Source organism: Strix aluco, chromosome 5 (genome assembly GCF_031877795.1).
Source record: "Strix aluco isolate bStrAlu1 chromosome 5, bStrAlu1.hap1, whole genome shotgun sequence".
NCBI classification, from domain to species: Eukaryota; Metazoa; Chordata; class Aves; order Strigiformes; family Strigidae; genus Strix; species Strix aluco.
Window position 1 is genome coordinate 19,798,754 of NC_133935.1, and position 20,732 is coordinate 19,819,485.

At 44.3% G+C, this 20,732-nt stretch overlaps 1 protein-coding gene across 3 annotated transcripts in view; it reads right to left on the reverse strand.

Annotated features, from left to right (window-relative positions):
• RERG (RAS like estrogen regulated growth inhibitor) overlaps nucleotides 1–19,700 on the reverse strand; it is a 118,096-nt gene extending 98,396 nt beyond the window's left edge. The window contains exons 1-2 of one of the 3 annotated variants that reach the window (XM_074826280.1): nucleotides 19,578–19,700; nucleotides 17,739–17,913 (exon numbers count right to left, since the gene is read on the reverse strand). In XM_074826280.1, coding sequence (XP_074682381.1) covers nucleotides 17,739–17,799 — 61 coding nt within the window. In that variant the 5' untranslated portion in view covers nucleotides 17,800–17,913; nucleotides 19,578–19,700. Of the gene's footprint in view, nucleotides 1–17,738; nucleotides 17,914–18,963; nucleotides 18,996–19,577 lie in introns of those variants that run through there. The other 2 variants (XM_074826282.1, XM_074826281.1) reach the window with 2 other exon arrangements.
• Between the last annotated feature and the right edge of the window lie 1,032 nt (nucleotides 19,701–20,732).

Consider the following 20,732-nt stretch of genomic DNA (forward strand, 5'->3'; position numbering starts at 1 on the left):
AGCAGAAGAGACAACCTATGTAGTTGTGCAGTAAGGCTCTAACTTAAGCTAGTTAATACTGAATATAAGCTCATTTCAGCATAGAGTTGTTCACTTCATGCACCTAATGCTGATCTGTGATATATCCCCACACAGTATATGTATTTTTTTAATAAAAATTTCCTAGTCAAAACTGCACTAATGGTGTTAAATGGTGCCTATGTTGGTGGTAAATGTGTTGAGCTTTGAGAGTGGGATACTTTTCACCCCTAGCCTAAATAAGGCGCCAGCAAATCCATCAGATGAGATTTATTTAAAAGATTCATCACACTGCTGCTCTTGCTGAAGTAAAACAGGCTATAAAATTCCACCAAAGCTAAATTAACAGCGTGCTGCTGAGCTGATGTAAATGCCAATGCACGAAATGCCCTGCACTCATCACTTGAGGCAGCCTAAACTGGAATCTCAGGCTAAACAAAAGCTTCTTTGCTGCTGCACAAGTGCTACATCTTGGGGAAGGCCTGTGGATTACTGTCTCTTTTTTTAAAGTCTTACAGGCTTTTAGCTAAGACAAACACCTAGAAGTACGATGAACACCTAGAATTAATTTAATGCACCAACAATGGTGTTTGGGCCTGCTACTGCACAGTATGTACTCAGGGTAGTAAAACTGCCTCCCAAGCTGCTTGCTGGCCTTACTTGAACATGGCATTCCAGCTCTGCACTAAAAAGTCTCTTTCAAACAAACAAACAAACAAAATATCAGAGGCCACAAGGAACTGATCTCTCAATTGAAATGGATGAAAAAATAACTATTCTGGAATGGCTTCTAGCTAGGACATTAGACAAAATAGAAAAATAAATTATACCCCGAGGTTCCCTTAGTGGCCTATATTTGAGAAGAGGTCTTATGAAGGCAAGCTGTTTTCTTTTAGCAGTGCTTCAGTTTCCTAAATTCATAAATAGCCTGTATAACCCTTGTGCTGTTTGAAAACTGGAACTTGTTTTGCAGGATTGCAGGCTCTGCTCGGGCTATTCAAAAGACAGTGAATAGAGGCCACAAAAGATATGTGAAGAGATATATATTTGTGTGCGTGCACCTATATCCATCTCCTTATGTGTTTACACTTATTGTATTTAACTTTTCTCCTGAACCAGTGAGGTAAACTTCAGTGCTGTGCTTTAGTTTATTTTTTGTGTTGGTGAGAGGTTCTGGCTGGCCTGATGCCCCTTGAGACAGGAGACCTCTGCTTATCCATAGCATAACTCCCACACAGGCAGTAGCAGGAGGGAGATCTCCCTTTGCCGATGTCTTGCGACCCTGCCCAGTAGGGAAGCATCTTTAAGTGGGTGAGGCTGATTCATTCTTTACTCCTAGTTGCACTGGATGTAAAAAAAGATAGTGTAAAAAGCTCCATCAAAGCCCAAGCATGGAAGAGAGAAGGGTTCACACCGACGTTCAGAAACTTGGATGCCAGATAAGGTAAAGTGACTAAAATTTTGCCACTGATCTCGGAGGCTGGGAGCTACATTTTTAGCTTCCAGAACTGCTTCCTGAGACAAATCTGTTTCAGATAAACCAACGGAAAGGCAATCTTAATCCTGAATTGCTATTTGCTTTTCATTTCTTGGGACTCTTGTCTCCCATGCACGTCACTACTTCAGAGTGCCTCTGCCGGCAAAAAGGAAAATGCAGTAATGCCAATGTGCCCACTTTTTTTTCCTTACACAGCTCCTTGAAAAGAAAGATAGTCCTGTATCCAGAGTTGGAATGTCTTCCATAAGGACAAACTCATGAGGAAAATTCAAATCCCAGCTCCAACACATGAAACACAACTCGAGACTTTCAGAGACATTGGCTTGTTACCAAACATAAGTATACTTTCACAAGCATAGCAAAAGCATACCCATGCTGACACGCTAACCCCCTCTGTCATATTTTGAGTTACTACTTTGGGGAATGATGATACTAGAATACCTATGTAAAGTGGCTGAGAGAATATTTTTTTAATACAGACACAGCCTATTTTTTTCTGAACCTTGTTCTTAGAAATGACTGTATTACTTCTGCAGACATCTTCCAGGAAAAAAAAAAAAAAAGGTAGCCCAAAGCAGACACCCAGCATGGAAATCTCCAGCCTGAATAGTTAAATCTAAGCAATGTCCTAAGAAACTTAGAGGGGCCTTGGTGCTACCCTACTACTGTTTAAGGCTATGTTAAACAGTGTTGCTTTCAGCTTCACCTGTTAGACTGAAAACTGAGGCCTAACCTGACAGATGCTCATCCTTGTCAGAGAATGAAATTCAGGAGCTGTGCTGACTTCACTTACACAGCTGAGCATTATGAGACAGCACAGCTAAATAGTTCCTCTTACTGAACCTGTGACCCTGATGCTTTGTGCACTAGTAACTAGCACTTTCTCCTCATTTGAATTAGCAAAGCTCTCAACAAACCACCTCTTCTGTCACTGCTCTGAGCCAGGCTCATCTAGAAGTATCACATCGATGTTTAACAGAAAAACACTGCAACTGAAAAAACTGCTGTCCTCTGATAAGAAGCAGTGTTCTAGGTGCTTGTATCTAGGAGATGAAGCCAGTAGGTTGTGGTAAGTCTGTATTTGTGCAACTGAAAAATCTAACATGCTGACAGTGGCAGTTTAAACCATGCAAACAACAGCAAGAGAGTCCTTGGTCCAAGAAGTCAGGGTCTAGATTGAACTGGAGAGGTCTGGGTTGCACTCCTGGCACAGTTACTGCCTTGGTATCAGTTACTTCATGTCTTTGCTCAGTGCCTGTCCTCAGAACATTAGACGTGTGCTGCTGCAAGGGTATTGTTAGTGCTGTGCTATTTGCAGTATATTGCTGTTGCAAGGCAGGGGTGGAAAAGAAGTCTGAACTGTAACTTTTTCAGATGATGAGCTTTTAGAGAATTTGTAGGAAGTGCTCTAAATTCTGACAGCAAAACAACATAACACCTATGATTGAGGAAACAGCACACCACACTTCTTCTGGGGTCTGTGGTTTTGCCCTTACAACGCTTGCTTTTAAATTATAGTTTGTCTTTCAAATCATTATACTACTTTCTGAGAGAGACTGCTAGCACTGGGTGTGGGGACACCCCAGAATCCTGCTTTCCTCCCTGGGAAGTGCCACGCAGGAACAGTGGGCATGGTCCATGGCACAACTGATTCTGCTCTCCATGGACCTGCTCCAAAGCCCACAGAAATAAACACATGCTTTTCCATTGATTGCCACAGACTTTGGATTGATGTCTGTCAGTACTTCTTAATTGTGGAAATATTGCTGTGGAAACCATGTAATGGTGGCAATTCAGAAGAAACCCAGAACAGTATTTCTGGAGGGGAGGAAAGAACAGTCTCACTGTAAATCACTGCAGATTCTTCTGGATCAGTTCTGTTCAAGTCCCTGGTGTGGTTAAGGCTGAGGAAACCTGCTCTTAACCGAGAGATTTAAAAAAAAAAAAAAAAAAAATCCCCAAACCTCTACCTTCTCACCCTTCCCTCAGTGAGTATTTTGAAACCTCTACTCTTCAAATCCCCCAGGGCTGACTCTGAATAAGGAGAACTTCCTTTAAACTGGGACCTCCCTAGCAGATTGTCACCTCTAAGGATGAGAAAACAGTGCAAAAGCAGTGGCACCAACAAGCTGCAATTCAGGTTGTCTGAAATCAAATATTACCTATATATCAACCTCCTTCTGTCTGTGAGAGCGACAGCATTTGTTCAGGGCAGGCTACAAGCTTATTTGGTCTAGCATTTTATGGAGTCTTGAATTAATTTAACTAATAATCTTTAATTTCCCATAGCTAATGTTCTTCAGCTTTGTAAATAATCCAGTGAAATTTCCATCTAGTTTTGAAGAGTTGTAACCAAAGCTCACCTTTATGTGACTGTTTTTTCATCTTCCAAGAGTGTTAACTTAAATTTTTCTATCTAAAACTGTCTGCTCTAGATTTCCCCCCACGCCCCCCCAGTATGTGCAGGATGTCCTCTGTGCAAGCTCTTACTTTGCCAGTGTGTTTTCAAATCTTATATCCTGGTCAGAGGTAAGAATATTCATGTTAGCAAAAGTCAGCAGAAAACTCTGTATTTTTGTTCTGATCTTCATGTGAATTTACAGAAGAAATTGCATCTGTATTCTGCTATACCACATGCTCCTGGTAATCCATATTCTTGCAAACAAGCCACTGCTGCACAAATTGTGCTGCTCATCTTAATGAGTTCAAATGCATAAAACCTGCAAATTCTCATTAACACCCCTGTAACACAGTCCAAACATTGACTCAGCTAATGCTTTCAACTTAGTGCCATAAAATTATATGTATTTGTTTTATTTAACAGAAAGTTACATAAATTTTGTTTTTTTCTTAAATACTATAAAGAGATTTCATAACTGTATTATGCAAATAATGTCTTATCAAATGAAGATAGGGTTCCATGTGGTAAGACAGTGTGTAGGAATAATCTGATATATGGAATGCAAACTTGAAAATAAGAAAAAGGAAAGTTCAGGTGGCCAGGGGAGGGGATCATGACTACAGAAGTGATTAAGCTCCAGGGGAATTAAAAAAAAGGCAACTAAGCACAAGGGAAAAATTCTTAATTTACTATATTCATGTTCAACAAGATCCTATTTTTCAAGTCAGAAAGGGTCACTGCAGTCAACTACTCTGACCCCCTTGCAATGAAGGACATAAAATGCTTGTTACTGGGGAAGGTATTTACTTAGGAATAATATCCTAGGGTGTTCATAAGTTACTTAAAATTGGACAAGTTCTGCACTGCTGAGACTACTGCTAGAGAACCCTTCACTGACTCCCTAAGGATAGGAATAATCCATACATATAGCTCATGTTACCGCCATTCAGTTTCTCCAGGATCATTTAATACTGAAGTATGGTAGCAAGTGCACTACCTGCATGATGATATTAGGCAACAGTGTTCTCTTTCAAACGCATGAGTTGAGGGAGCTGCTGTGACTTGGCTTCTGGAGATAGGTAAGGCAATAAATAACACTTTTTTTACTTAATCTGTGCACCAGAACACTTCAGGATGGTATGATTTATTTTTTTTTGTTTTTAGAAGTAGCAGCTATGATGATGTGCTAACAAAATTCCTTGATCGCATCTCAGTACTTCACAAAAATCCTTCACTGCACACTCCTGTCGTGTGCTAAAAGGTGTCCCCAACCATAAGGCTTCTTTAGTACCGGCTATCCCGCATGTGAGGGGTACAGGGCTAAACTGAAGGTGGAACAGTCACTAGGCATTATCTTAGCAGCTCCTTCATACATGTACTTTTCTTCTAGTGTGTTTGTGTGGGGTTTGGGGTTTGTTTCATTTTTTTTTACAATAGCTGAAAGCCAGCAGGCCAGGCACTTTGCTACAAGAATCAAACTTGGATCTCTTGGGTCATGTACCACCACTTTTACTGGGACATTGGCCTTGCTCCTCAAAGCCTGCAATATGGCAGGGAACTAGAGAATGTCACTGGTCTAAGCTTCAGGCAGCTAGAGGTCAATATTCAGACTAAAAGAAAAAAATACACTTATTTTGTTCTCCAAATAGAAGAGCAATAATAATTAAGACCATCCCTAAGACTCTTCAGAAACTGCAGAGGCGCAGCTTACAAAATGCCTTACAAAAGAGACCCATGTGCAAAACTACACTCACTGGTTTAGTACTCTGGGAGGCACGCTGAGCATCCTATGTTCGTGACTGCCCTGGAAACTTTTTTTCCGAGTAGAACAGTTTGGGATCCAAGAGCACTTTTGCAATCAGCAGGTTCAAAGTGTTCTGAAATGTCATATGAAATATGCCTTTAGAATGTCACAGGAGTGTAGAGCCCTAACTTCTTAAGAGCCACCTATTAAAGTGAATGGAGAAATCTTGGAATTGCACAATGATTTAGTACTTTTAACATATGATGTCAGTCTGCCCACGCTTGAAACTAAAGACTTTTTTCCATCTGCTATGTCTTGTTACCCACAAAACACAAAAGCATTTTAAACTTCACCAAGAGCAACAGTATTAATAGGAATGAACAGAAAATGACAGTGCACAATCGAGCTTCAAGGTGTTTTAATTGTGAACATGCTTCCCTAAGCCGTGTTCCAACTCCTGCTGTTGGTCATTGTATTTGCCCTGCCTTTTTGAACATGAATGTCAGCTACCTCCTGTGCAGAAACTAGAGGTAGGATCTATGGTGGCAATGTACTGTTTTAACTTGTCTGTGAAGGTCATTCTCTTCTGGTGAGTCCCCTGCTTCTATTTGCAGCCAGTCCCTGTCCATGCTGCAGCACTGAGAGCAAAAAGTAACACTTACAGCACTCTGATGTGCTATAAAGTTCCTCAAACTTGATCGTATTAAAACTTTCATAGCTTACTAGAAAGTATCATTCAGTAAACATATGTCAATTGAATGCAATAAAATGAGCCAGGCAATATTTTAGGTGATTAAAAAGTCTTTTACAGACCTAATGTGAGATGAGATGTATAATACTGGACATTAAATTAGTCCTGACCATACTGAAGCTTTGTTCAGCTGGGTCTAGAGACCTCCTGCAGGCAAATTATGATACTTTTCATACCTGTAAGGTGCTAAAACTCAAGAAATTGCCCTACGGTCAAGCTGTATTTTTCATGGTCTGTTACTTGTCTCATCTTCAAAAGGATGCCAAGCCAGCCTGCTCCAGAGCTGATGCTTATTTTACCATGCAGATCAGTAACCGCCTATGATTTTACAGATCAATAAACATCATAGGTGCTGTAAGTGCTTAGGAAATAGGCAACTTTACTGAGGTTTTGGCATGAGAATAAAAGAGAATGAAATTCCTGTATAATTTGGTGGTTCATTCTGTAGAGCAGTACTAGGAAAACAGAACAGGCAAAGCTCCTTTCTTAGCTCAGAATCCAGTATGTCTGCCTTTTCAAGTAGGAAAGAGTGGAAATAGTGCATGGTCTTTTCCTTGGAGCCCTAGAAGTCTGCAGAGCTATACATAAGACCTGTCCAAACTACACAAGTATTTCTTACAGTGTGGGCTCCCGAACTTCTCCCAACACACACTAAGCACTATATGAATTTCTGCTGGTTCACTGTAGTGGTGCTGAGTCAAAGCTCAGGTACCTCTTTCATGCTAGATCCTAAATAGAAAATTTAATGAAGAAAATAGCCATACTGAGTATGTTTAAAATAGAGGTAGATTGTTTTCGTGCGAGAAGCTTGGTTGTTGCAGATGCCAGGTCAGAAACTGCAAACAAAAATCCCCAAGAAATTACCAAAATTATATTGAGGATGCATGGTGGGGGGTGGTGAGAAATAGACTGGTTTAATTACACCGAACATTAATGAAACGGTATTCTTGCATGAGATGTACTTGAGATTACCATGGGGCACTGAAGATTAATTAAAGGCAAGATCTTGATTTCTTGCCTCAGCCAGTGCTTGCTTTTATTTCAGTGAGACAGTACCAGTTGTACGAGGAGAAGGGTGGTCAGCTGGTGCTTCCAGGACAGGTCTGCCTCTCCTTCTGAATGGGTCTGAAGCATCCAATCAGTCACTTCCTTTCAAGCAAAAAATCAGCCTGGACTGCTTTTTGTGAATTTACTTTTGCGCCATTTACTTTTCATGTCTTAGCAGTACATCTCATTAATGAATCTTTCCTCCATTGACACTTAATCTTGATTTGCATTTTTCACTTATCAAATCTCAAAAGCATGGGTTTATTTCTGCTCAGTTTGGATTGTTTTCCATCTGTGGACAACCTATGTTCGCTAGCCTCTAGCTGGATTATTTCACAGCCCTATGCCCAAGCCTGTTTCTTTAGTCACAAAGTCATCAATAGGACACAGTATATGAATATTTGATAATTAAAATACACTAAGCTATGTCCTGGAAAAAGCTGTCTCTTGTTGCCTTCAACCTTTCTGCCTGAAGCTTTTCAGAGGCAGGTGTTGTTCTTACAGGATCGTGCATCTTTATGGCAAAATTGCTGTGCTTCCTGTTCTTGTAATTTGATCAGCAAGGTAAACATAAATAAACAGAAGGAGTGGATATAAGGGCCACATCTGCAGTTGCACTTGCTAGGATATGAATTGCAAGAGCTCTGGATCCTCCTGCTTTAGTGAATTTGTTGACTGTGATAAGGAAATAAGGCAAATTTCTCAGCTACCTCTTGCAGCAAGGGGAAAGGTAATCGTGTGGGCACAGCACTGAAGCAGGTGGTGGGCAGCCCACTTCACACTCCTGGCTTTGTGAAGAAGCTTGTTTGGCCCAGTCCTCACCTGGGGTAAGCAGGCACCCACTGCCAGAACAGGTACAAGACCACACGTCACTGAAAGACACCTTTCTAAATAAATGCATAAATAAGGACCCTGACATTCCTCTCTACTTCTCTTTGATATAACCTAGCGGCCTACTGTGCTCCCTGTAGACAAAGGTCAAGTTTTCTTAATTGCAGGTAAATTTCCTGAAACTTTGCCTGGCAATAGATCTAACAGATGTGGACTTGTGGGACAAACTCATGCTGTGGATCACTATTAAATTATTTCATGTTGGAATTCAGCCTGGAGCAGAACCAGCTCCAGCATATGTAACCACAAGCATCCAGTTGGGTTAAGCAGTAGTGCTTGGCATCACAGATTCTGCCACTGAGGTTGGTAAACAGAAGGTGTTTGTTTTGGCACTCATACTCCCATGCCCCACGTTTTTCAGACTGTGGGGTTTTTTTTTTTTGTTTGCATGGTTTTTTTTCTGATCCCCATGGGTCTAATACTGCATTCTTCTGTGGTGACTCTCCAATATATTTCTATTTATTCTGCAGCCCTATTTCAGTGAAGAAATAAATAGCCCACTCAATTTTTTGGCTTCTACATTCTTTCTTGCACTTTCCTGCTCCAAATGTCAGACTTGAAGTTCTCACTTGTAAAGCTCCTCAAGGGCACAGGTCAATTGCTGGGTAGGTCAGGAAAAGATCATGGTCAGCAGCTCTGTATAACTGGCTTCCGCTGTTGTGGGGAGTGGGATTTTTGTTTCCCATGGCCAGCACATAGATAAGCCACTGACAAAAGCAGCCCTGTAGAGTAGGGTTGTGCAAACCTTTCATAGATTATAGCTATACTGAGAGTTGGATGGCAAATATAGCTGCATGGAGGGGAGAAAGAAGGTAATGACAAGCTCCTTTTATGTTTGTGGTCCTGTGGGTCAAAATGAAATTAAATCCTACTGGGGAACTACTGAAAGACAGGATTGACAAATGTTTTAATGAAAATAAATGTTATTTCAGTGCTTTATTTTGCTGTCAATAATTAATGACAGTGAATGAGCCATAAAGGGTCATAAGGATCCTGCAGGGCATACAGGGATTGGGACTCAGATGCTAGGTAACTGCTGCCTGCCTGGGAGCCATCTACAGGCTGGATCTCAGCAGCCCTGGCCCTGAGGAGAAATCATGGAAAGAAGCTTTGGCAATGCCTGAGTCACAATTCCCTTGGTGACTTGAGACTATCAGGCTCCTCCTTTCTTCGCCTCAGTTTCCATATTGGCCACTTGAGGATAGTCACAGTGGTGTGCCTTGCAGGAGGGTCATGGTGGTGGCCCTTGTTCCCATAGCCCTTTGGAAGCTAGAGTGCTGTTCAAGTGCTAAAGAAATTCCCTCTCTGGGAGAGTATATCCTGTGCACTCTCCAGTTGCATCCTTCCAGCTTGAAAACTTTTCAAGCCACTTATCTGAACAGTTCCCACACGATAATGCATCGCTGCCCCAGGCCTCTGCTCTTGCTTGTCTGCAGCTTCCTTTCTGCTGACCCCTTAGTGGCAGCAGCAAAACAACCTGTGAACATCAGGAGCTTCATATGCTTTCAAAACTAGGCTTGATGTTTTCAACATATTCTCTCATTTTCCTGTGTGCAGACTACTGTCTAACATTTCTGGAAAGGCAGCTGGAGACTGCAGCCAATTTCTATGGCATTTTAAAGCTGCACATATGTTTAATATATCTACTACTTCCTTCCTCAGGGCTGCATGCTTCTCTTGCCCTTCATCTTTTCATTCTGTATGCATAGATTATGAGTTATCTACAGCGTCACCACCATAACATATGGCGTTTCCCAACACCTAAATGGCAAATCCATTAGTAACTCTACCAGCTGCGGACCAACTCCAGCAGCATGAATACTCTACCTGGTGGCAAAGAATCATAAAAAGTACTTTCCCCATTCAGAATTATGAAAAGGTGATAGAAACAGATGCACATTCCTTCTCAGTCTCTGGAAAGAGGTAGCAGTCAATGAAATCAGGGGAGCTCATTTAATCTGAGGTGAATGGAAAGAAATGCTAGTTCAAACAGCAGGTCAGGTTGAGAGCTGGTGAGGTGGGAGTCCCATAACCAGTAGCGTGGCAATGGGGATCACTCACAGCAGCACCCCACAAACTGTGTATGGAAAGGGAGGGAAAGCTGAGGGGTGCCTTCTCCCAAAGCTGTAACTCTGCCTCTGCAGAAGCAGGTATAATAAAAGACTGTCAGTAATGTTGAGCAAACACAGACTTGGAATAAAAGCAGCAAATGGATGAGGATGCCGTAGTTTCCTCGGCCACTGATATCCTACAGCAATTCTTCCACTCTGCTGCTCACCACAGTGTTGGGAGTGCCTGCCAGGTGTGCAGTGAGAGGGTACAGACACCTTCAGTCAACAGTAGCTAATGACAGCCCTGTAACCACAGCTCAGCTGAAGCCTAAAGCATTTCATTGATTCTCCTACTTTAAGGCGATGTTAGTTTTTCATATACTTACATATTTATTTTTGGTAAATGTAAAAGGCATAAGGGTGGCACAAAATAAATGCAGAAAAGAAAGTTTGCTTGGGAAATACAGGCGTAACTTGTTTCTCCTGCTCTGCTACAGAGCCAAAATAGGTGAATTTACCCACTTCTATGACCAAGGCTAGCTATGTACAGATATACAATGCTTCCCTTTTTAACCTGTGTGAAGCCAGCTTCAAACAATGACTGTCTGGAACAGTCAAAGCCTGGAGCATCCTCGAAGTCCAAGCCAAGGAATGGTTTCCAGGACAGTAGGAACCATTTCAGAGTGACCGTTCTTTGCCACGTGACATCACTGCTGCCAAGTCAGCTCATCTGGATCCTGTGCACTGAGCCTTTAATGATGTGCTGACAGTGTGGGCAAAAAGTAACAAAGGAGCTGGAGATGAGAAACAGAGATGAGAGGAAACACTAAGTGAGGAGGCTGAGAAGGCAACTGTAATCACAAAGTTTTCATGTACAAAGCAAAGTCATTCCACCATACGCAGACTTTAGGGAACATGTACTAAACTGGCAAGGGGAAAGGGAAGGGTGACAGCTGAGAAAAAACGAAGCAAAAAAGTATATGCAAGGCAAGGGGTAGGCAGGGACTCCAGATTCCAGGGAGGTAAAGAACAAGTTTGTGGAAGAATAAAAATCATAGCATTTCTGAAAGGACCCATTAGGGTCAGCAACCTGAGACATACCAGAGCATTTAGTGACCTGATGAGGAACAGCAGACTGACCAAAACAATGCAAGGCTTCATGGTAAGCTGCCAAAGGATTCCTGGGACTCCACCAGGAAGCTTTTTGGTTGTCTTTCGCAATGATTACAAGAAACAGAAGTGGACAGGATGGCTATCTTATCAAGGCAAGAGCTGCAGGGGGTGGCTGAGTGCAAGCCTGGAGAAAAATCTGTGCTGCACACATAAATCTTGAGTCCTGGCATTCCTTCCATGGTAATCAAACAGCAGGCTATATTTAGTCCAACCTAAACAGAAACAAAGAACAGCAGGACTAGTCTTAGCTCTAACAGCTGCCACCAGCTGCTCAGAGGGGGATGCAGGTAGAGCCGATGTCAGATGTAGTTAAATGAGATGGAACAGGGAAGGCAGCTATGCTTGAATGAACAATGTTGGCATTTGGTTAGAGAAATTCTGCATTTTATTATTTCATGGTTAGCCAGAAGGAAGATCGAATGTCAAGCAGAGCATGAATGCTTTCTACACCAAGGGCAAGGCTATAGTGAACCATGGACAGGCAAATAAGCAGAGGAAAGGGAGGAGGTAACAGATACGAGTAGGCCATCTTGCCACTCAGAGCAAATGCATGTGTGGCTAGACCAAGTTCTTGGTGTTCCCTCCCTTCAGTTTTAGCATAACAAGAATCAACAAATGCAGTTTTGAGAAAGTCCAAGAAAGACTGTCACACAGCTGCAGACTAAAAGCTTGTATCCGCATGGTAAGGCCAGTAGGGCTTTTCCAAGCAGCCTCACAGGAACTGCTGATCCCAGTAGGGCCCTGCACTTGGTTAATGTGCACTCTGCCTGGCCCCAAAACCGCACATGTTGGAGCCACTACAACAGCAGCCCCTCTCCTTGCTGGCATGGCAGGGACTCTCAGGGCCACATATTGGTGGCAGCGACTTATTTCACTGATCCATGGACCAGGGCTTACCCTCCGTATAGGCATCAGCATCATCCACTGGGCAGGAGTGTGGAAAAGTTGTGTTAATGCAACTGGGTGCTTGCAATATTACCTGCTCCAGGGGGACATATTTGCATGCTTGCTGGGGGAGAAATCATCACAAAACCTCACCCAGAGTGACCTAATTACTGTTACATTTCTCCTAGTACTAGTATGTATATACATACATGCACAGTACCTTCAGTGAACCTGTACCTGGTTGAAAAGTGTAAAACCAGAGGATGCAAGAAGTGGGATTGTTTAATGACTACTTTACCAGCAAAATATTAGGGGACAATTAATACAGCGGGTGTTAAACTTTATCACCAAATAATCGCTTAAGCATCTGGTTGTCACTGCCATTCTTAAGAACAAAGGAAAAAAAAAACAACTGACCTACTCTGCCAGTGAAAAAAAAAAAAAAAAACAAACCACAAAAAAACCCAAACAAACCCCAGCAAAAACCAAACAAAGAAAATTCAGTCTCCTTCCATCCACACTTCTGGATTTCAGAGGCACCTTATTACAGTAATCCTCCCTAGGTACATCAGTTGGTATAGCACAGACTTTGAAGCTTTTGTGGTAGCTTTCCCTGTCTTACTAGCAGACCCGTGAGCTTGATGACTAATCACTCCTTAATAACTCATGTTTGCATCCCAAAAGTCCCTGAAATGAAACTAGTGGAGGAAAACATATGAGCAGGGATTTGTGAAGTAGAAAAATCACTTTGAAATGGGCTTCTTTCCCGGTAACCCGTATGTTGTTTTTGAAGGAGGGGGTGGTGGGGTGGTGCCGAATTCAGTTCCATTCCCCACATGTTCTGACTTTGCAATTGGGAAGTGATCTCTGATAGTGTTTTTCAGACATATCCCCAAATAATGAAAACAAAACACAGATTTGTTGTAGGCCTCTCTGGCTTGGCTGTTGCTTGAATTTGTTCTGTAGGAAATTTCAAATCCAGGTATCTTTCTCCCAAGTACGTTCCCCCATACTGGGTTAGACCGGGAAGATACTGTAAGCCAATAGATACATATCTATGTCTACTCAGGACTTTCCCAACTGTGAAACTAAAATGACTGAAGTTGGTGAGATCTTCATTTCTGAGATGGGACAGGCTCTTTGCAGGATGATATTTACTGATGCCACTTTATCGATCACCCTCTTGGCCAAATGCAAGCATCTGAGCTACTGCTGGACCAAAAGGTGACAACAGCTCTGTCTCTCATGTAACTGATTTCATAAGAAAATGATTTGCCTATCTGCCTAGAAGCAGGCACATATTTACTGGCAGGACCCTGTGGGAGCTTTAGTAGCTTCCCTGTCGCCTAAGCACCAGCAGAAACTACACACACTTCCATGTCACATACGATGGCTGCAGCTACACAGCCCATCCAGACAGTTGAGAACTGCATCTGCCTGTGGCTGGGTGCACCATACATGTTAACACAGAAACCTGGAGTATTCAGCCTGGCACACACACAGCAAAAAGGCAAGTTGGATAGCACATGCTGCAGCTGGGCATTCTCTCTTTTTTGGCCAAAATATAAAGGCTCCTAAGCAGAGGTATTTTGAGCATTCATAGTCAACTGAATTATGAGTTGGAAAAGCATCAGCCAAGCAGTGCTATCCAGTACATGTCCTTCTTTTCTCCTCGTGGTTCATACATTTTCACTTCCCTTTAGCTTTCTGGACATGTACTGTACCTTGTAATGACATGGAAGAACAAGGTCTTTAAGTCTTTATTAATTGTTACTACTGTATTTTTAAAAGAAGCTATTTAGGAAATTCTAACTTTTGTTACCATCGGAATGAAGCTGTAGGATTCAGCAGAAGAACAATTTAAACAGCAATGTTTAAGTAATTCACTTCAACTTTGATTCTCTGCTCCCTTCAAGCTCCTCTTGGACATAAAGAAATAGGACTTTATAAGCTCTCTCTCCCCCCCTCAGTGCCACTTGACTATAGCCCAAATTAGGAGGTGCAGCCTTGTTATCTATAGCAGGGCTTAACAACGTCCCTTCCCACCCACAGAGAGTCTTCCTGAGTGAAGCAGCAGCAAAGTGCTCCTTGGCTCAGGCAGAGCTCCTCATCTGTTTTATTTCAGCTAGTTTAAAGCAATGTTTATGCAACTTTTATACAATAAGAACTGGGTGAATGGAGGAGCATCCAGCCTGCTGTACGAGAGCAGGTTGGGATGCTCGTAACTGATGAGCTTGCCTAGATGAGCTGACCAGTGATTTACTACCCAGAGTAATTCTGAACTAAGTGCCTTAATAGAGCACTCTTACATGCCCCTTTCTGATTTGGTTTGCTCCTTCTTTTCTATTTGAAAGATTTAGGTCTACATTAAGTAAAAACCAAAACAGGGCAGGTGAGCTGGATTAGCAATTCTGCTGGCCTTCTCCAGTAGGCAGGAGGCAACGAGGCAAGGAAGCAGAACAGTAAAAAGCTGACACTCACTTGTTATTCCTCCTGTTTGTTTTTAAACCTTTAAACAACAGAAACTTGATAAGCAGCAAGAAAGTGGAGAAAAGTTTTGTCTTCCCTGCCTTTAACTCATTTTGAGATGCTATCACTATTCTGACTTGTGAACAGTGTTCTGGTTTCCCACCTCATGTTTGGGAGAGTCTTGGATTAGTTGAAAGGGACTACTTAGTAGAACAAGGAATCTTGCACCCCATTAAACAGATGCCTAGCATTAACGATGAGATTAGGATGTTCCTCAGCTCTCAGTAACAGCAACAGTTCTATTGACTTTCATGGTGCCTGAGGGACAGCTTTAATTCTCCATGTGTCCTGAAGCACAACACTTCTTTCTTGGTAGCTGCTTTGACTCATTGATCCAAAGTCCCCGGTCAGAAACTGGAAGAGGAGCCTCTCCCGGATATTACAATATGAGTCTGTAACTTCACAGATGCTGTCAGGTGGTGAAGACACTTACAGACTAAGAACCTAATGCCTGGCTCTTCCTCAGCAAATGAAGATGAGCCAAGAAAGCAAGCCAGTGATCATATTTTGGCATGACTTTCTGGCAATTACAGTGGACTTATTTATCACCCAACGTCTCCTTTTCATTGCATGTATCCAGCATGCTCCAGCATTCTGCCCTGCATTCTTGCTTCTAGGGGCTGGCTTATCTTTCAGCTGTCTGGCCAAGCCTACTCTAGTAACCTATGGCCGCAGGATCCTGTCTCAACAATTTATTACAAACTGGTCACGGGGGTAGGGAATTACAGGGCTACACTAAAAAAAAGACGCTATCAACACTAATCTACTATGGTACTTATATGCCAAACCCAACTATCTGGACACTACTTTGTGTCCAGTTCTGCTTTTAGCAAAGGTCTAACAGCACCTCCATAGCTCCCACTGTTGCTACTGTTGGCTACAGGCAAATAGGTATTTTCAGACCCCAACCCTCCTGCCACACACAGACACACACACTCACTTATTTCTCTGGAGTTGGACAAGCTGTTGAAACTGGATCCTTTTATGGGAACACACAAGAGGGGTTTTCATAAGCAAGCTGGAGATTCTGGGAGGCACAGTTGCTGCTTGGTTGAGGTAGCTGATAACACTGAGTACTCTCTGTAGTCTTTCCAACCGCTTAAATTCACCTTGTTATGCTGCCTACTTATTTGTACCTTCATTTCCACACAGATTCACATGCATGGTCACAGCCAAAAAGTGGGGACGTCAGTCATATTTCCTTGCATCTCAAAGGCAAAAAAAGAGAGAGGAGGAGGACTCCACAGGACTAGGATGTTTTTATTGGCATTTTCATTAAAAATGATCTCCCACCAGTTCCAGGACTACAGGAACATTTTTACCATAAAATCCTAGTATGTAACAGGTAAAAAAGGCTCTGTTGATCCTATGCTGGTGAGGCATTTTAATCGAGCACTTAACAGGTAGTTTTGTATTTTTTAAATATAAGCTCTCAAATGATTAGGAATATCAGGGCGAGGGAAGTCTTTTAGTGTTTCAATTTTCCTGCAAATACATCAACATCCTCTTGCATTATTTTGAATCCAGCCAAAAGACCGGACAACCACAGAAACCATCAACTGAATGTAAGACAAACCCAAAGGAGAACCACTGAAGTTACTTGCAGAACTTGGACAGGACAGAGAAATACAAAAGAGGGGTGGGGTATGCACATCTGGGGAGAAGGAACAGTTTAAACTTATCCCAGTATATTATCAGCATTCCCTCAGGTATTTTATTCAAAAAGGTACAATTTAATCTGCATTGTCTTTGTATAAGTGGTATGATCTCTAATAACCTCTGCCTCACATACACCTTTTTTCCTGAAGGCTGACAGAGCTACTTCACCGCTAGTGTTCTGGTAAAATACCTTTGGGTAAACGTGCTTTTATAAACAACCCGTTCTGAAGTTAACAAAACTATAATACGTTTACGGGCCAGAGCCTTGGCACTTCTGATACAAAAATTACTTTGGGGAACCAAAGCTGGTTGACAGCAGCTGAGAATCGAGCCTAGTGCTGTTACCAGTACATCCTACCTTCTGGCTTCTCTTGTGCACATTTATCTAAAACAGTATCTTACAATTCCTAAAGTGTCAGAGGGGCACGATTAGACTCAGTCTCCTTATTTCCTCATCCCTGTGGTGCAAGGACACGTTAAGAGTGGTCATGAAGCTGTCAAGTTAATGCAACACCACCAAACTACCCGAGAGAGCTTGCAACCCTCGCGTTATGCTCCTTGTCTCACCACAGGCAAGGCTGTCTGCAGAAATGGATTTTTAACATTTATGCCTCCCCCTTGTGTTTCTACCATATGAACACACCACACTGTTTATTTCTCAAAAGATCTCTCCAAATGCAAACTTTACACATCATATTTTTTTGGTTTCCTGGTAAATACGTAAATCCAAGATAGCACTGAGAATAAAAATTCTTTGAGTTGCTGAGTCTAAAATTTCCCACTGAAATCAACCAGAATTACAGCTATTACAGAAGTCATCCAATATTTAACAGAGGATCTGATCTTAGGGGATACAGAGCATACTATAAATACCTTCATCTAGCACAAGCTATGAAGAGACAAATTAAATATTACTAATTCTGTTCCAATGGAAAAGAGGAATCTTGCCACTCACTTCATGAGAAGTGGGATTGAGATGGGGTGAGAAGTTTGCTGCTTTGTTGTCCTTTTGTACAAAGATTTTGTCTGCACAGAGGGAGCAAAAAGTTACCTGATGACAAGCAGAAGAAAAAATCAGACAACAAACATACCTGACTTGCCCACGCCGGCTCGACCAAAGATCGCCAGCTTCACTTCTGCGCTCTTAGCCATGCTGGAAGGAATGGAGTGGCAACAAATTCACTTGATTGTCAAAAGTGAAGCAGAAGAACCGTTCCCAGCTCCTGTCTTTGGCTTCACCGTGTCATTGTGACGTCAGTGCAGAGCCTGAGGAAGAACACCACCAGGATGGAGCTGCAAGAGCCAGGCTCTCCCTCAACCCCCCCCTCTTTTTTCTTTTTTAGGGAGTCATGATAATTGATGCTACATTCCCGCTTTAAACATTGCAGTAACACCACTGACACATTAGACACTGTTAGTGCAAAATCTACCTACCTGCCTTTCTAGCTCTTGCTGTTTGTTTCACGCTGGCACTGTAGTATTTCAAAAGGTACTTAAAAACCCAAAGCAGCTGCCTCACAGTGTTCCTTATTCTTTCTCTTTCAGATGCAATTGCTTATATTTACTGTGTTTGCCTCAACTCCAGTGAATTAGTTTTTGCAGAATGTATTTAAAAGCCATGAACACTCTCTAACAGTGCCTGCAGATAGCTATCTTTCCTCAAGCCCTCCGGTTCCAGGAAGGTTTCAGTTACTCAGCAGCAGTTGCCTAAAACCCTCAAAGTACTTGTACCTTGCCCATTCTGCTAAACAAACAAATCTGTACCCAAAAGTTCTCTAGTGTTCCTTGGTTTTAAGCAGCCTCAGCTCACACATAAACATTCGGCAAAGCGTGGGGTTACAAAAAGGATTCCAGAATTTCTGGTAATGCACTTTTAACAGGCCTCATGGGAATTACCTATATTCATGCAGCAACACTGTGACCTTGAGCAAGTCACCTGACACTTCACCTCCTTGATTTCTCTAACCTGGACAGTAAAAAAATATAACAGTACCTGTCATTGTTGAATGCTTTAAGATCTTGGGCAAAAAAATGGCAACTGTGATGATGACGATGATCCTCAGCCCTGACTAAACCATCAAAAATTCAGTCTCCCTTTAAAATGGGGTAGAACTTTACTTGTGCATGCAACCTGTTATGAAGGTTTGCTGTTGTGCTAAAGTGTCCACTTTAGCCATAAATTCTAACAGCGATGTAGGAAGCTATGTTAATATTACCTGCTTCACAGCAAAACGCATTTCAAACCTGTTTCTTGAAATAAAAGTCTGGGGCTTTTGCCTATTAAAAAAAGCTTGTAAAAAGAAAGAGTAAAGGCACCTTAGAGAAAGGTCCCAGTTCGTCTCTGACGTCTTTATGCTCCTGATTCATTTTGCCTAAGAGTAAATACCAGACCACGCTCACTTTGCGGGAACAGTTGGAAACGCGAAGTGTTCCAGGCTCTGCGTGCCCTGGAGGGGGACACCGGTATCCCCCTCCCACGAAAGCTCCCAGTGGCCGGCCGGTACCCGCCCCGGGCGCCGTGGGGCTGCGCGCCCGGCCAGCGGCGGGTCCCTGCGGCACGACCTGCCGCTCCGCTCCGCGCCGGCACCGCTCCGCGCCCGCCCCGCGCCGGCAGGTATCTGTCCCATTTCTGCGTGGGTATTGATTCATCACCGCCGGCCCCGTAACTTCGGGTGGGCTCCGCGTCCCGGCCGGATCCCGGCAGGTGCCGCCCGCCCGGCGCAGGGCGGCTCCCGCGGCTGCGGGCACCGCCGCACCCCGGCACGCCCGGCTCTGCGGCCCCGCGGGCACCGGGCCCCCCGCGCCGCATCCTTCCACTCCCGCGCCGCCCCACGACCCCCCCCCTTTCCCCGCTCCTCCCTTCTCCGCGCATACCCGCGGAGAAGCCCCCTCGGGTGCGCACAGCTCCGCGCCGCCCACCCGGCGCTCACCTCCTTGCGCGCGGCGCGGAGGGGCCGCGCTCGGCGGGTGCCCGGGCTGTGCCGCGGCGCTCGGCGAGGGAGGCGCGGCCCGGCCCGGCCCGGCCCCCGGGCGCTGCCGCCGGCGGCAGCGGCCGCACAATGCGGAGAGGCCGCCCGCCCCTCGCCCGCGCGCCCGGCGGCGGCTCCCGCAGCGCCCGCCGCCGCCGCGCGGCACTGGGGCGCCCCCTGCGGGCCGCCGGGCGCAGCGCGCCGGGCCCGGGGGGCGGCGGCGGGGGCGGTGCGGGGGACGGGCGCGGGGGCGGGGGCGCCGTCCCGTCGCCGTCGGGCCCTGCCGGCGCAGCCCGGTGCCCGGCGCGGCCTCCGGGCGGGCGGAGCGCAGCCCTGTTACTGGGCGCGTTTGGCGGTACCGCGGCCTTCAGTTATGTGGGACGGCGGCTGCTGCTCACGGGCGTAAATTTCGGTCAGCGCTTGCTGGCGCGGCCGGCCCCGCCTGCTCCGCGGTTTAGTTGAACGCCTCAAGTGCTCTCTGCCCTTCGCTCTTATTCGCGTGGAGCTGCTCGGCGGGGCCGCCCCGTGTAATAACCCTACACCGCGCTGGGTAGCCTCTGCCTGCCCCGACGGGCGAAGCGGCGGCAGGCTGGCTGCGGCCTCCTCGGACCCCTTCCCAGTAGCACCAACTTCTTACACGGCGCTCTTCCTCCCTACATCCCAACACGGCAGAGGAGAGCATTGTTATTTCGATTTGCAAATGGAGAAAACGAACTGTGCAATTACATCAGTCCCTCCAAGAGGCTAGTGTCAGAGCCGGGGATTGAGTTCTGAAATGATAGGACCAAATTCACCGGACAACTCTTCCTTGTTTATTAAACTATCCAGTAATGTAAAGATACATTAGTAACAGATGTGAACCAGAGCTGGAAAGCACTTAAGAGTTCAGTGGATGTTCCTCCTCTGTTTCTGTTCCAGCCCAGATCTGAATGAGATACAAGACGAGGAAAAGAAAAAGCTCTCCCCTCGCTGTCTCTCTTGATGCAAAATTAAATAAAAGTTGGATTGGAAAAGATCTTCCATGATCCTGGTCTCCCCACAAGAGCACGATAAATGTTTAGGGGGCAGGCTGACAGTCCTGAGGAGAAATGAGTACCTGCAATTCCCTCCAAGATG